Source organism: Erpetoichthys calabaricus, chromosome 3 (genome assembly GCF_900747795.2).
Source record: "Erpetoichthys calabaricus chromosome 3, fErpCal1.3, whole genome shotgun sequence".
Taxonomy (NCBI): Eukaryota; Metazoa; Chordata; class Cladistia; order Polypteriformes; family Polypteridae; genus Erpetoichthys; species Erpetoichthys calabaricus.
Window position 1 is genome coordinate 155,396,395 of NC_041396.2, and position 16,591 is coordinate 155,412,985.

Sequence of the window (16,591 nt, forward strand, 5' to 3'; positions counted from 1 at the left end):
CAAAAATAAAAGTGTGAGAATCATTATGATCTGTTACAGAGCCTTCTCTATTTTAATTCTTTTCACAGTATCCTGATGTGACATTTGGTGCCACTGTTACATTGCCAAGCTGCTAATTCTGCCCATGGGAATTGAAACAAAGATAGTCGGGGACCTACAATTTCAAGACTTAATATTTCAATTAGATTACCCAGAACATGTACTTATATTGTAGAATCTCCAGGCAGGGGTGAGCAGCCAGTTGCTCCAGACTAAAAGAACTTTGACTTGTCCCCTAAATTAACCATGGACCCCTTAGAGATGTATTTTCTCCAGGAATGCTGTTGACTTGAGTTTTCATTTTCCTTTTCTTCCATCAACTGGCCAAAGTTCAACAACAACAATTTTTTTTTTTATATAGCCCAAAATCAGACAAGGATTGTCTCAATGACCTTTAACAAGCACTGTTCTTCTGACAACCTCCCAGCCTTAATTCTCTATAGGAAGACAAGAAAAAAACTCCCAAAAGACAAGAAAAATCTTGTTGTGGTTCTATGTGAATCAGATTGAAATTTTCTCTGCTTTACTGTGGGTAACCTAATTTGTGTGTTTATGAATGTAAATAATGTACAGTTTTATATATAGTTGTAGACTATTGAAAGTCCTTTCATGCTGTACTCAGTGAAGAGTGCTACTCAAAGATGATTGAAAAATGCAGTTGATAATTGGATTTGAAGCTCAGTCAATGTATAGTTAAAACATACATAATTACTGAAAAAAATACCTTAACAGCACATCACTAATGACAGGCTAAAGATTTGTTGGCCTATTGTAGGTGATATGATGACCTTGGATGTGAAAAACTTTACAGAAATGCACTTTTGACTCAGATATTCAGTTACTTAAGAACGTAACCTTATAGTGATAAGTCAGATTTGCATCTTACCTTTCGGTCAAAAGAAAGCTCTTATTTTACAATTGTGGAAAAAATGGGATATAAAGAACTAGCTGTCAAAACCTGCTGTGAGCTATTCCGTCTTATAGATTTTAGACAGGTGATGTTGCAATCTGCTGTCATTCACTGGAATGTATGGCTGAGTGACCAGCCTGCTGAGCTAAAGGAACAATCCTCCGAGCCCTAGAGGCCTCACTGCACTTGACAACATGAACTGTGCTTTCACCCTCCCCATCTAGGGTTGATGTGTGCTCTTCTTTAAATGCTGCTGTGATTGATCCAATACTCTGTGATGATGAATTTGATTAAATCGGCTTAGAAAAAGCATGACTAGATGGGTTATTAGTCAAAATAAAAAAAAGTAGTAGTTCCATTATAAGGTCATTATTGTACAGAGCACAGTGAAATCTTACTTGCATGTGCTAATCAAAATGCAACACATAGCCTTCAGAGGATTCATTAGAATTAATAAATGATACAATTTATTAGCATTCCAAGCTCCTTACACTGAGAACTGCTGGCTGATGTCATTTCTGAATAGATAATTTGTTCATTTTTGCATGGCTTTTTCATTAACTTGACACTAATAAATTTCAATTTTGGGAAAAAAATGATGGTGCACATGATGGCATTGTGGTCAGGAACCTGTGTGCCTGTCTAGGCCTGATCACTGTCTGCTGAAAGAATTTCAGGTTATACCTGTGTGCTTATGTGTATTTTCTTTAATTTTATAGCAAAGACATAAATTGGCCATGTGTGTATGTCCCCTTCAAAGGACTGCTGCCCTAGATTTTGTCACTTGCCATTAGGTTTACCACAGACCCCTGGAGATCCGCGAATGGAAGAAGCAGGTTCATAAAATATATAAATACATGGACATAAATTATGTGAATTTCAAATATACATTAAAATAATCTTAGCATATTAACGTCTATGAATAAAAAGTCAGTTGCAGAAAACTAAGTTTGACCGCCTCCGCGCCTACTAATTCGACAAGCTTTCTTAAAACGAGCAGCAAGCAACGTATTCTTCTGCATAGCGCGGCTGCATATCGTCATTGCAAGAGTAGTGCTCGTAACTCCTCGCAGCGAGGCGCTTTTCAAAAAGTCGCTGTTCCACTGCCATTAGGCAGCGAGGGCTGAAGGATAAGTGTGACAGACGTGCTGATCGGCAACTGTAACGAGAATGTGACCTCGACGCTGGCTCTAGAGCAGGCATCGTTAGACCTTCCGATGGCTGTCTACTCTACCTGAACGTTCATATCGGTGAAAACAGACGGAGGTAACCTGCGGGAGAAAGCGCGATCCAGTCCGCGTTTTCCACATGCGCGGCTCATGTAACAAGAGAGAAGTGGATAATAGTTGTTGGATGTCTCTCTCTCTCTTATGCCATGCTGGGCCAGAGCGCCTCAGCAGACATGTATTTGCCCATATCCGGGTTAGAGAGGAAAGCAAAGAAAGTTTCATTTAAAGCTGAACAAAAAAGTTTCAATATGAAATCGCATCGGTGGAGAGAGCCCTGTCAGTGAGACGTCGTTGTTTTTTTTTTTTTGATCGCAGACTTTAGTTCCCGTTTGTCAACGGGTGCTCTTTTTTTTTGTAGATTTGTAGGACAAGACTTTTTTTCTTTTAAATTCTTCCCTTTTTTGGTTGCCCTTCTTGGATGATCCGCTGAAATGTTGAAATGATCATGGCCGCGCAAGTAGCGACTGCTCCGGCGACTCAGAAGGCTAAAAATCCGGGTTTGAGCAGCACTTTGAGTCCAGATTTGAACTCGGAAGGCAGCGGGCAAGGATCCGGATCGATGCTGGGAGCCGGAGATGGCTCTGGCAGCAGCATGAATAATGTGGATCACCATCGCCACCTCCACCGTCACCACCACCACGCAGCCGAGCTGAACGCGGCCAATGCAACTTCTGCGAACAGCAAATCGGACACGAGAGAGAATGAAGCGGTGGACGCGACCCTAGCCTCGACCATTTCTTCCACTTCTGCAAGCATGGAGACAGCTTTAATAGCGAGTCATAAACTGAAAAATATTGGCGGTGGCGGCGATCTCCCTCCTTCAGCTCACCCTCACGCACCACCGCAGCCGCCACCTCCTCCGCCGCCACCGTTTAGCCAGTTTCAGCCACACCACCCTCACCACGTCCAAAACAGCAAGACCGGTCAGACACCGTCTGAATCGGACGGTCCGCAGCATGGAGGAAAAGAAAATCTGTTGGGCAACCAGATGGAGCAACCACCGCCACCAATGCTGAATAAAAGTGAGGAGGAGGAAGAAGACGAGGAGGAGAACGTGCCCTGTAGATCGGGTGAGCCGATGGGCGGTAGATATGAGCATGCCAGTTTGGGACCCCCGAGCAGCATCAGCGGACAGAGTGCAGGGGGTAACGGCAGCCTCTCCGACTTTAATCATTACTATAGTAATGCCAGAGGAGGGCCTTGCTTTGATCAATATGGCGGACAACAAAGCCCCGGGATGGGGATAATGCATCCCGCAACACCCAGCAGCATCGATCCTTTGCAAAACTCCCATGAAAGCTACCCGAACAGCCAGTTCAATCATTACCCGGGCTACAGAGCGAGCTACGGTGGCGCCGGCTATGGCATGATGGGCTCACCGAGGCAAGGGAGCGGCGTTCTGATGGGCCCCAGCAAAACATTAGCAAGCTCCGCTACCCCAACTCCCGGGAACACCCGTGGTGTGGGCTTCCAAAGGTTCACAGGACAGATTAGACAACACCCGTCAGGGGCCACTCCGACTCTAAACCAACTTCTGACGGCCCCCAGTCCCATGATGAGGGGTTACAGCGCAGCTTACTCAGAGTATAATCACCCCAGTGCCCAGGCACCACCACCGCCATCCCAGCAGCATCACACTGGCATTGGGCTGTGCAAAGACATGGCCAGTCAGTACGGACCTGCAGCCCCAGGATGGGGAGGACAACAGAGAAGCCACCCCGCTGCCAGCGCAGGAAATACTGGACAAGCGATGAGTCGATCGCAGGTAAACAAACATGTCAACGAGGGGTAATTCTGGGTTGACAGAGGGCTCAGTGCCCAAACGGAATAGCTACATAGAGCGTGTGATTGCGAGCGAGTATACCGATCGCACAAACAAGCTTTGCAAATACTGCGCTTGTCGGCAGGAACATCTAATGAAGTTGTTAAGAATAATTCAAACAATACCTGAAAAAGCGCAGAAGTGTGCAGACGCTGTCTGATTGTGAAGGCTGCAAGCATGGCATGATTTGGCCACATGGGCGTGTTTGTTTTGTTTTGTTGTGTGTGTAGTTATCGCACACTGCCATCTCGATTGATGTGGGGGCTGCATAAGCGGTGCAGGCGCGTGCCTGGCCAGCAAATTGGTTGGGGAGGGGTGGGGGGAGTCTGCCACTCATTGACACCGGGCCGCGCGCGCTTCGGAAGCGACAACAACTATTAGTACTACTACTACTAATACTGCTGTTGCTCTTCCTGCGACCGCTAGCTTCAGAATTTGAATTGTGGAGGTAAACGGGCTGCGACCAAGTCTCGAGACAGCTGCCTCAGAGTTGACATCTAATCTGCCATCTGATTGGCTGCCCTCGCACTGCGGGGCACCGAGGCGATTATGATGTAAATAAATGTGCCGGCAAATACAGCGTGCCGCCGCGGTCAAGGGCTCAGCTTGGCTTTGCATAGGCTGTTACCTTTCAACTGTCCTTCTCTATAATACATTTACTCATTATGTTTTCGCGCATAATTATATACATGTGGCGTAGTTTTTTCATTTATGGTTTATCATTATTTTCAATCCCGACTGTGTCATTTAATACTTGTAGTCAATTTTAATATGAAAGTAGTAGATGCTGCATTAAAGTGATTAATACGCTCCCAATGGCTTATAATGATCGGTAGATTTTGCGATTATGTTTCTTTCGGGTTGGTAACCGACGAACAAAACGCTCAAAGCAGTATTGCACGTTATATTCGGGTGTCGGCTTTTGGGGACGGGACATTGCCGGAAATCCGTCTTCCGCACTCTGATTTGAATGCAGCGGTGCGCTTCACACTGCACCGACCTAGGAAGAAGTGCTGATTGGAAAAGCTTTAGCGGTTATTCGAAGAAACTATGAAACACTGCTTTGTATATTTAATTCGTGGGGACCAAGTTTACATGGTGCCGATTTTTGTATTTTTTTTTTACCGAAGGGTTCACAATATAGAAGTTCAGAAATCAACGCTATAATTAATATTATCTAGCTGTTGTTCGGGTAAATAACAATTTACTGTTCTCATTGCATTAATTGAATTGAATCTTATTGGTTACCGTTTTAATCGAGACTTTGATCGCTTAAAGTTGACAAATAGAAAACGAATCCACATGCGAAATCTCTGGCAGTTTTCGGTAAATTTTCAATACAGAAATACAATTTCCAATGTACAGTAATATAAAACTTTTTATATATTCGTAATAGGAAAAAATGTCTGCATTAGTGTAAGACGCCACGTTCGATGTGTTCCTAAGAAATGTAAGGACTTAGTCCATGAGGTAGAAGTACATAAAAACAGGAATAGGTGCGTATGATATTTCAAATATTAAAATGTGTGCTTCAGTTTGAATGTGTAAAGTATAAATATTGTTGATTGTAATAGAAATGTGTAATTTGTCGCCCATTTGTCATTGAGGTCCATAGAGGATTTGATCCCTAGCGAAGGATCAAAAATAACACTTGTAATTACTAACCATGAGATAGTCTAAAGCAATACCCCACTTGCTTAAGTTTGAAATTTGTCATTTTTAAACTTCTGGGAGTAGCTCATAGAAGAACAGGACTTAAGATATAAAAAATATATTTGTGATCATCACCCTTGAAATAGCATAAAATGACAGTTCACAAGCTTACATTACCAGTCCCCCACTTTTTAAAAGTTGTGTGAAAAGGAGTAACTTTGACCACTCATATCCCATTGGAGTGAACCCCTGGGGTCGGTTGATGTGGCATGCAGAACTTCAAGTACCTCTGCTCATTTTTGCTGAAAACACCTATTGGTTTACTCTTTATCATAAGAATGTAATTTCCTCACCAATTATGGTCCAAAATGGCCTAAAAATAGTTTTGTTTTGAGGTCTGGAGAACCAGAACTAGGTGGAACGACAAAAAGCTTAGCACTTTGCTTAACTAATCTTCAAGCCAATCAAATGGCATATCATATATGGGAGTTTCTTGTACCGGTGTGTCAAGAGGTGCCAGACAAAAAAACAAAAACTGAAGTCATTTCTAAGTAATTTTTATAAATGCAACAGTTGTAGTTTGTAAAACTAGCCGATTCATCCAAGGCTTCTCTCCATCACATGGTGCGCTCATGCAGATACTCGAACAGGGTTTCTCAAGTTCAGACCTGATGGCCCCTTATGGCTGCAGGTTTTCATCCCTGCCAGCTTCTGCTTGTAGTTGGACTCTGACCTTAATGAAACAAGCTAGTAGTGTCCAGTTTATGTTTTGTTTCAACCCAGTAATTACAAACTGAATATTCTAAATATTTACAGAATAATAATTTACATGTGGTGCATTGATAAGAATTCATCCTTTTTTTAATATTTTATTTTGATGCTCTAGTTATTTAACACATCATTTGTTAATAAGCCCACAAGTGGCTAGTAGTGAAACAGCTGCCATTAGCATTCCATGTTTTTGCACTGGGGTCTGCTCAGCTCATCATTAGTTGTCAGTAGTTGTTGGAACCCTCTAACAGGGGGGTTCCCAAGTTCAGTCCTTGATTCCCACTGTGGCTGAGGGTTTTCATTACCAGCAGTTTCACAAATAAATGGTTTAGTCTTACTTCTACTGTAAATGATCTAATTATTTAATTAGACTTTTTCTTCTCTTATTTTGCATTCAGAAATCTGTGCTAGTTAAATAAAATTCTAAAATTTACATTTTTTGGCCATATTTTTAAATGTTAACTTTCTTTTACCATATTCTTTTTAATTCACCTTCTCCAGTGGAGTTTACTCTCGTAATTGTATCCAAAATCTGACGATTAGTAGTGAGCAGTACAGACATATGCGCAAATGGCACTGAATACTAAAGGAAGCAGCTTCTGCTGGATAAAATTAGATTGTAAGCTAATTAATAAGAATGGCTTAAGTGACCAGAATATACAAAAGAGCAAAATCTTAAAAAGCAAGAAAACGAATAATAATTAATGTCACACACACAAATGCTTTTGACATTCCCCAAACATTTAGCAAACCCATTTTGTAATTTCTGGAATGACACAAAAAAGGCAGAAACTGGGAAATAACAGTTTGTTTAATAAAGGCAGGAGACCAGTTAAAAGCAGAAGATGGCTGGGATGAGCACCAGCAGGACTGAACTTGAGGACCACTTAGTTAAGCCTTTTCTTGCTAATTACTATACAAATGTACAGTATGTAACACTGAAGTAGCAGCTTTGCTTTAACATTCAGTGTCATTTGTATGGTGTCTGCACTGCTCATCACTTATTGTCAGTGTCTAAATTCAATGTAGAGAGCAAACACCACTCAAATAAGGTTAATTGAAAGAAAATGGTAAAAGAAAGTTTTCAAAACTATGACAGAGAAAACACATTTCTGAATTTTTACGAAATGCAAAATGCATCCTAGGGCACTTTTCTGAAACAATACGATTGATAAGGTGCCAGAGTGACCCGCTGATTTGGGAAAGTGGTTGGAATGAAAGCCTGTGACCATAGCTGTACACCAGGACTGAACTTGGGAACCCCTGTTGCTAGTTACTAGTTATATGTTGTAAAAACAGTTAGGAGTAACCCTATGTAAGTTTTTTTAGGATCTGAATAATTTGAGGAAAAAAGCTGCAGAGATGGCATGTAGTTTTGGTCGCAATAGACCTGTTTCAGATGGCTGCTGGGGTGGTGGAGTTAGCTGCAATCTTTCCTGCTTTCTTTTTTGCTTTGGTGATGAACAGATCTTTTAATGTTGGGAAACAACAATGAGTGGTACATGGGATTTGAAATATACTGATTTTTAGTTCTGTTTTTTGAGTCTAATCCATAGTGTGTGGTATAATAATATTATGTACATTTCTGACATCAAATTACACACATGCAATCTATGAAATCTTTTTTCCCTTGTTGTATCTTCTGCTGACATAAATTTCCTATTGTTTGATTAATTTTGAAACTTGGTATTAAAACAGTCTAGGTTTAAATTATGAATTTTCTAATGATGATTTAAAAAAGATTTACATTGATTTGGAAGCAAGAAATGTAAAGGTGTCCAAGGTAGAATCTGAAACTTAGATTGTTCTTGCTAAGGTGAGCTACACTGTTATACACTGTTATATGTATGTAACCATATGCTTTTACATAGTGAGTATAGAGCTTGATTAACATTGTGTAAAATTGAATAATGTACCTTGTGCATGTGGCCTTCAGAGTTCCCCTCTTGTTAGTAGATTAATGGATTCAGTAGATAACTAGCCACACTTGAAACCAAGAGTGAAAAACTGCATAACAATTTGCATGTTCTATTATATGGAAAATGATTTTATTTTTTGTGATCAATTTTTTTTAATTCATAAAAATAACAGGATAATAACAAATCGTTGAAATGGCAGCTGGTTTAAGGTAGTGTAGCAGCATGAAGACGGACATACTTAAAAATGTCCTAGAAAACTGCTTGTATTCTTTACATTTCAATAATTACATTTTTTTAAATGCTGTAATTAAACTATAAAAGGTTCAATAATGAAATAACAGCAGACAACCTATGAGCAATCATAAAAGTTTTACATAGTTGGGTATGACTTATGTAAACGTTTGGAGATTTACTTTGTGATCTGGAAAGGTTAACCATGATAGTATCTGAGGGCATCTAAACCCTCTTTGAATCCATGAGGCTGCTGTAAAGGTTGTGATTGAAGATGGATGTACAATGCTAGAAAGTATGGATAAATAGTAAAGGGAACATTGGATTAAATATTGGATTAAAACTGGACTTGTTCCTGAACTACCTGATCCGGTTCTTCAATGAGATATGCTGTATGTGTACATGGTTGCATATTGGTTCATTGGTTAGTGCTGCTGTCTTAAAGCACCACATACCAGGTTTGAGTTCCACCCGGGTCATTGAAAGAATTTCTCAGCATCAGATTTATTAAGATTTTCATCATTGGGATGTGAGAAGTAACTCAGAGGATCTGGGGACAAGCCCACACAGGCATGAACACGCAAGCTTTACACAAAATCAGGCACATGATTTGAACCAGGGACAACAGATTCATGAGGAAATAGCACTAAGCACTGTGCCCCCCTATTTTAAATATAAATATTTTAATTAGACAATAGAGTAATCATCATGATTATATATACGTATATGTATATATATATATATATGTACAATATACAGTATATATAGTATTTTAAACATGCCAAATAGGCAGTCTTTTTAGTCTTCTATTGAGTCTCTTTGAAGAAATCATTTGATTTTGTGCCATTCAGACAATATGGAGGGCAATACAAATGTGATTGATGAGCAGTGTGAAGTTTGCATCGGGCATTAAGGACTTTTGGTGTTGAGATCTAATAGCACAGTCAGCTTGTAGAATGCCTGAACTAAAATTCTTCAGCTAAAGATAAACAGTTCTTTCTATTCCCAGGTGTACTAGAGTAGCCATATAGGCTGTTGATGTGCTTAGCTTGAAGTTTGTGTACATTTCTGCCCACTGACATTGATATGCAATCATTGAGTAAATGTGTAATATGTTGTGAATCTTTTAATAAGTTTCTTGTTTTTTTTCCAAGCAGACGAAAATGATTCATCTGTAATTGGCAGTTTGGGTTTCCCTCGACCTCCTGTGGATTCATTAAATTGCCCATTAATTAGATTTGCTATGAAAATTGACCAGTTAGTATTTGCACTGTACATATAATTAGCCTATTAATCAAGCACTTGTGTTTTTTGCATTGCACATTCATGTTTATAGAGAGATGAAAGTAAAGGTTAGCATTAAAAATAGATATTTAACATAAAAAAAGACCCTGCAGTATTTACAGTCTTGTGTGTTCTGAAATCTGTGCGTTGAAAACACTTATTTACTAACACTGGAAATTGTGGGGGATGGCAACTGTTTTTTTTGTTTGTACTGCATGTTGAAATTAAATTTTAGAATGAGTTCTCTGTAAATAATATGGTAATACAGATTTAGGACTGTTAAGAAAACCTAAGCAAGTTGTCTTTTACAATTGTTCCATTCAATGTTTTTTAAAATCTAATTCCTTATGATTAAAAGTACCATATTTCCCAGTTTAGTGTACTAGTATGTATTTCCTAATTATTTCAAGATTTATAATCTAGCAATCTGTAATTTGTTTGCATAGTAGAATGTTTATCTTATGGGCCATGCATTAAGCTATTAAAGGTTTCTGTTTCATAAACAATTTCAAGACTGATCCTCTTTAATTATCAAAGTCCTGTATTTATGTGTTATGTTTTATAAATATAATAAACTAATAATACCTATGCAGCATACAATATTTGGGCCTTTTCGGAATTTGTTTTGGATTACTCAACACATTAATAATTGAAAAAACCCCTTTATATACTTTAATGTTTCTACTCTATTTAGAGGCAAGAGTTTACAGCACAGTGACCTCTGTTAAGTGCATGCCACTCTGCTTAGAGGCACCATCAATTTTGGGTTTCATAAACAAATATTGTTTAATAGTAGTCATATATATATATATATAATTCACTAAGTCCATGGCAAGCAAGACGCACGCAAGACAGCCACGCCCGCCAACTCACAGAGCCCCGCCCACCAACAATTCACTAAACAGCCGACCATGGTGAGAGAGTTAAAGCATTTGCCATGAATATGTTCATTAATCAAGAACGAAAGTCGAAGGTTCTAAGAAGATCACATGCCATCGTAGTTCCAACCATAATAAAGTATCTATCTATCTATCTATCTATCTATCTATCTATCTATCTATCTATCTATCTATCTATCTATCTATCTATCTATCTATCTACATGATGCCGACTGGCGATCCGGCGGCGTTATTCCCATGACCCGCCAGGCAGCCAACCGGGTAACCAAAGTCTTTGGGTTCCGGGGGGAGTATGGTTGCAAAGCTGAAACTTAAAGGAACTGACGGAAGGGCACCACCAGGTGTGGGGCCTTTGGCTTAATTGGACTCAACATGGGAAACCTCACCCGGCCCGAATGTGGCACACAGGTGCATGTGACTGAGGTGGTGTGTGGAAAATGAACAGTCAACGTGACTTACAAGTGCATGTGGACTGTACACAGACGAAAGCAATTCAGGTGAGGAGTTGGGGGCGGACAATTGAGCAGGCAGTGTGTACTGAACAATGACTAAGAGATGACTTAAGAAATCGGCAGACTAGAATGGCGGGGGCGGAATGGGCGTAGACAATCGAACTTGCCTATCTAGAGGATGTAAATGTCCTAACACGGGTTCCGTAGGTGAACCTGTGGAAGGATCGTTACCGGTTGTGCCGACCCGTCATTGGACGGTTAGGACCCGAAACGTCTCGGGCCCGCTTCCCCGCCCTCTCTCCAGAGTTCCATCTTTGCATTCACTTACAGTCGTATCCTCAAATCCACCCCATTTGGACAACTGTGTCTTTCAGGAAGTGTTCACCCATCAATACATAATTATGCGGTGTATGCTACTCCGCGGGTTGGCTAGTATGTATATATATATATATATATATATATATGAAAGAGACTTGTGATCACACATGTTAGAGCTTATTTATATTTTTATTTCTGATTTGCAAGTCTCTATACATACTGTGTATCAGGTTTTTTGGTATATCTTGTATTGCTTGACAGAGGTGTGCTGGTGAGAACCGCATGTGTTATTGGTAGTTTCCTCAATGTAAATGAAGTTCAAAGATTCTCATTGAAACAAGAAATGCTTTGACTAAACCTTTTTTATATGTACAGTACCCATTAAATGTCTTTGCATACATTGTAACAACCACAATACAAACAAAATTAAGAAAACAAGTCTCTATATACACTGTATATCAGGTTTTTAATGCTGGTGAGAAGTGCATGTGTTGTTGGTAGTTCTGTCAGTGTAAATGGAGTTCAGAGATTCTCAGTGAAACAAGAACTGCTTTGTTTAAGCCTTTTGTATACTGTATGTAGAGTATGCAATAAATGTATTTACTAATGTTGTAACAATGGCAAAACAAGAGTAAAATGTGAATTGCTATTAGGTTATAGTATTTGATTTTAAATAATGATCATCATTTATTAAGCAGATTTTTGTTGGAATATGAGCAGTTTTGAATATGAAATATGGTGATTCAGTTAAGGGTGGCTCAGTAGCAGCCTTATTCAGAGACCTGGCTTCAGTTTGCCACTTGGTCAATGTATCTGTAAAATTTGCATGTGCTTTGGTTTCAATCCACATCCCATAGACCTGCATTTTGGATAATCATCAGCTCTAAACAGGCCTTGTATCAGTGAGTTTATGTATTTGTGTATGTTCACAGGATGGGCTGATGCTCCCTCCAGGAATGGTTTCTACTGTGTGCCCTCTGCCTGTGCTGCTGATGTGGGGCCCATACCCAACAACCATGTAATGGAAAGTAAATGGACAGATGCATAAGGCAGAATTAATTTCAGGATCTGTCCAGTAAGATTAAGTTCAAATGCAAATTAATCAAACAATAGAAATAAACAATATAAATGAAAGCAGTTCCTCCAAAAGCTCTGCAGTGTTACATACACACAACCAAGGCAATCCGTTTCTTTCAAAAGCCAGATGATGATATGATGCATTTTTTTTTCCTGTGCCCGTTGACGTTGCCAGAAGCTATCTAATTTCTTTTGAGCTGTCAGACTGGTTTGGCAGCACGCCAAACATGTGAGCCCTTCTAGTCAACCTCTGTGACTGAAGTGCCGTGACCTTCACATATGTAGATTAGCCACGTGCGGCATGAATTAAACGGACTTCCCTGCTAAGAAAGGGGTTTTCTTTCCTCTCGCTCTCTCTCTCACTTACTCACTCACTCTCTGTGTATGTGTGTGTCTACGCGGTTTTTGTGTGTTTATTCCCTCGGAAATTTGACAGCCCATTCATCCCTGACCTACTGGGTAGAGGTAAGGCAAGGAAACTGGAGTAATCTGTGAAGGCCGAGACTTTAATAGTGGAGCCACGAGACCGCTGCGTGCGCCCGTGCTGCGCGGGGGCGCGCATGTCCGGATCCCACTTCACTCTGTTCGCTGTCTGCGCTTGAATAACGATACGTTTAAAAATATATAATTTGACAAAAGTGTAATTGGAAATTATTTTTGTACAGTGTTTATTTACAATGCATATTTATATGCAGGTCTGTTTGGCCGTGCGTTCAAGCCGTAATAAAATATTTTTTAACATTCTCCAAATTGCCTAATCAAATGCTGGATAGCGGGGGACTGAAGACCACCCTGGCAGCATCGGGTGTAAGGGAGGTGCGCCTACTGCAGCAAAAGGTTTTGAAATAGTGATTGTCTATATACGTGTAATATGAAGACATAATATGCAGTCTACAGGTTAAAATAATGTTAGTGCTTTTCGGCTTTTTAATCGATACATGTGAACCCGTTACTTTTTGTTGGTATTTATTCATCCATCGATCCATCCATCTACTAAGCCCATTTATGGTCGTGGGATGTCCGAATTTTTTTGGCAGTTTATTTCTGATAGGTTTTAATTTCAGACTTAGACGCAATTTTGAAAGCTATCCGCTGCCTTTGCTAGGGCATTTTTGGCGCTGGTTGTTTTTAAACGTTTAGGCTCGTTGTCTGTACATCAAATTATGAAGGTGTTTTTCAGCTTCATGTACAGCCTTTTTATGGTTTTTGGTCTTCCATCAATCCATCCATTTAGTGAGCCCATTTAATTATTTTTTATTATCACGGTAAGTCCGATGCAATCCTACGTTTTATTTAAATAACGGTTTAACCTCTGCAACTTCTGTCATCTTTGCCAAGTTGTTAAGTTTTAGCATTTAGAGTTGTTGCCCACTGGTGGGTTTGCACCTTCGTGGCAAGTATTCAGACAGTTGTAGCTGTGGTAAGAGGAGTACATCATTTAAGCTGGTTTGTGATTCTGTATCTTAATACTGTATATTTTTTATTTATCATGGCGTCATGGAGAGGCATCGTTTTTTCTAGGTTGGTCGCAAAGGCAAGTAAGAATTTTAGTGTACTCTGCACACTTGACAGTGCTTCTACTACTAATGCTTGTACTGTTTGTCTTGGCCTCCATCACTTCTCACATTGTGTTTCACTAGGTGCTTATTTTACTATTTTCAGAGATAATTAAATATGTTTCTGTTCTTCAGTGTATTTATAGTCAGATAATAACCAGTAAAGTCTGTTAGACTGTCCACAAAAGTTATGGGCCATTTCACAAATGAACAGTAAGCTATTTTTTCAATAAAATCTATTTTTCTGTAGTCTTAAGTCATATTTTTCATTAGACCAACTCATAGTCCCATACTTATTTAAAATATAATATAATATAATATAATATAATATAATATAATATAATATAATATAATATAATATAATACCAGTTAAAATAAAAACCTGAAGCACCATCCAGATTTATACGTACAATTTTTAAGTATCTATGAATACAGACAGTTGAAAGTAGTTTATATTATTTTATATTTTGTAGTCTTTTGAATACTCAAGGCACCAAATGAATATAACATAATGTGACCTAACCTTCTTAATTCAGTAAACTGTCCTGTGTGGCTGGAGCCTGTCCTTGTAGTACTTGGACACAAGGCAGGGAACAGCCCAGAACAGGATGCCTGCTGATTGCTGAGGACCACTAACATGCACGCTCTGAACACACACAATTTAAATTTGCAATTGCCAGTCAAACTAATTTGCTCATCTCTGGAAAGGTAAATGACAAAGAGGACAATAGGGAAACAACTTCATGCAGACACAAAGAGAACATGAAAACTCCATATGGGCAACAAGCCCATGAAGGATTCACTACCAGGATGCGGTATTTACCCACTGACACACCTTGCTTTCATCCCTTTCTCTTTGACTACTGTACTACTGATAGTGATGCAAGTAAATAGCAATGTCATGGAAAATAAAAGAAACCAAAGTAAAGCTGTCCCTGAAGTAAACAATAAGGGATAGTTATCTTAAGGATCTACTGTGTGCAATCAGAGGTCTTTTCTGAGCATGCAAAAAAGATTAACAGTATGTTTCAACCCATGTATGTTATATTGACCAGTGACAACACATCCATTAATTTTCCTGATTGATGTCCTACTCATCATTGGATTATATATTCAATTTATTTTTTGGTGTGCGGGGAAGCTGAAGCTTGTACCAGCATTATTGTTATTATTACTTTTTATTTGAATATTGTATTACTTGCAGCCAATAAAAAAGAAGCTTTTGAAAGTTACCAGATTGTGTTTGTCCATCCAGCCATTATTTTCTGTACCCACTTTCTATCCATTTCTGGATCTTGGTCTTTGTAAATAGGCAGTAACCACCTTTCCGTCACTGGCAGTGCCGGTTTTATACTTGTTGAGGCCCTAAGCTAGATAAAACATGGAGGCCCCTTGTTTACAAGCTACACTAGAAGGTTTAACAAAGGCAGGTGAAAAAGGTGATCATTGCGATTAAAAATCGGAGTGGGGTCCCCTTGGTGTAATCAATGCATTCAAGGAGCGAGAGGAAGGGGCCTTTATAATGTTGAATGTGATCGAAAATTTTGGGTTGGGTGGAGTGCTCACCTACTCCAGAGCCTAGTCCTCATTTGTCAACTTTCACTTTCCTATCTTTCAAATTTTCCATAACAGGCTCAGCAGATGGGAGTCTCCTGCTGGCAGTGGGGCCCTGTGCAGCCACTGTGCCTTGGGCCAGATATGATTGCAGGGCACACTAATGCACAGTCATAGTCACTTGTACTGGGTCAGTTTAAAGATGCCAGTTAGCCTAGCACATGCCTGTTTGGGAGGTAAAAATAAAACCAACACAGACATTAATAATTAATGCAAACTTCAATGGTTTTCTCACTTTCAGACCATGAAAATACAATGTAGGATGGATAGTTTGAAAGGGTTAGTTTTCTAGTATGATTTTCAAATTCGTGAAGATTTGTCTCGTGCTTGCAAATTAAAATAAGAAAATACAATATCATTTGAATTTTGAAATGACATGTTCTGTCAAGAAAGTATGATGTCAATCTCTTATGAAAAATGTGCTATGGCAAAGTTCCTTTTAAGGATTAGTCATTTTGAACAGGACCATAATAGTTGCATTTATTAATAATTGTTTGTGATGTGGAATTCCACATGAAAAAGATTCTGGATAATGTGTATGCTACAATTCTGCAAAATTCCATTAGTCTTCCGAAACGAGTATATCAGAACTGCTGAAGTGTGCTTATCTGGTAGCATTTAATTATTGGTTGTAAACAGGTTCTCACTAATACATATTTACATTTACTGTAGCAGTCTCCAACAGCCATGCCTCTGTAATTGAGGCACTATATTGCGCCCGACCTGGCACAGACTCACACAGAGGCACGTGTAAAAACACAACCAAGACTTTTATTTTCTTCAGCTGGAGGGCACATCTTCCCCGTGTCCCCCAGCC

The 16,591-nt window shown here is 39.4% G+C and overlaps 1 protein-coding gene across 1 annotated transcript in view; it reads left to right on the forward strand.

Annotated features, from left to right (window-relative positions):
• Positions 1-2,027: 2,027 nt before the first annotated feature.
• arid1b (AT rich interactive domain 1B (SWI1-like)) overlaps positions 2,028-16,591 on the forward strand; it is a 708,988-nt gene continuing 694,424 nt past the window's right edge. The window contains 1 exon segment of the mRNA XM_028797431.2: positions 2,028-3,943. Within this exon segment, the coding sequence (XP_028653264.2) occupies positions 2,618-3,943 (1,326 nt within the window). The 5' untranslated portion in view covers positions 2,028-2,617.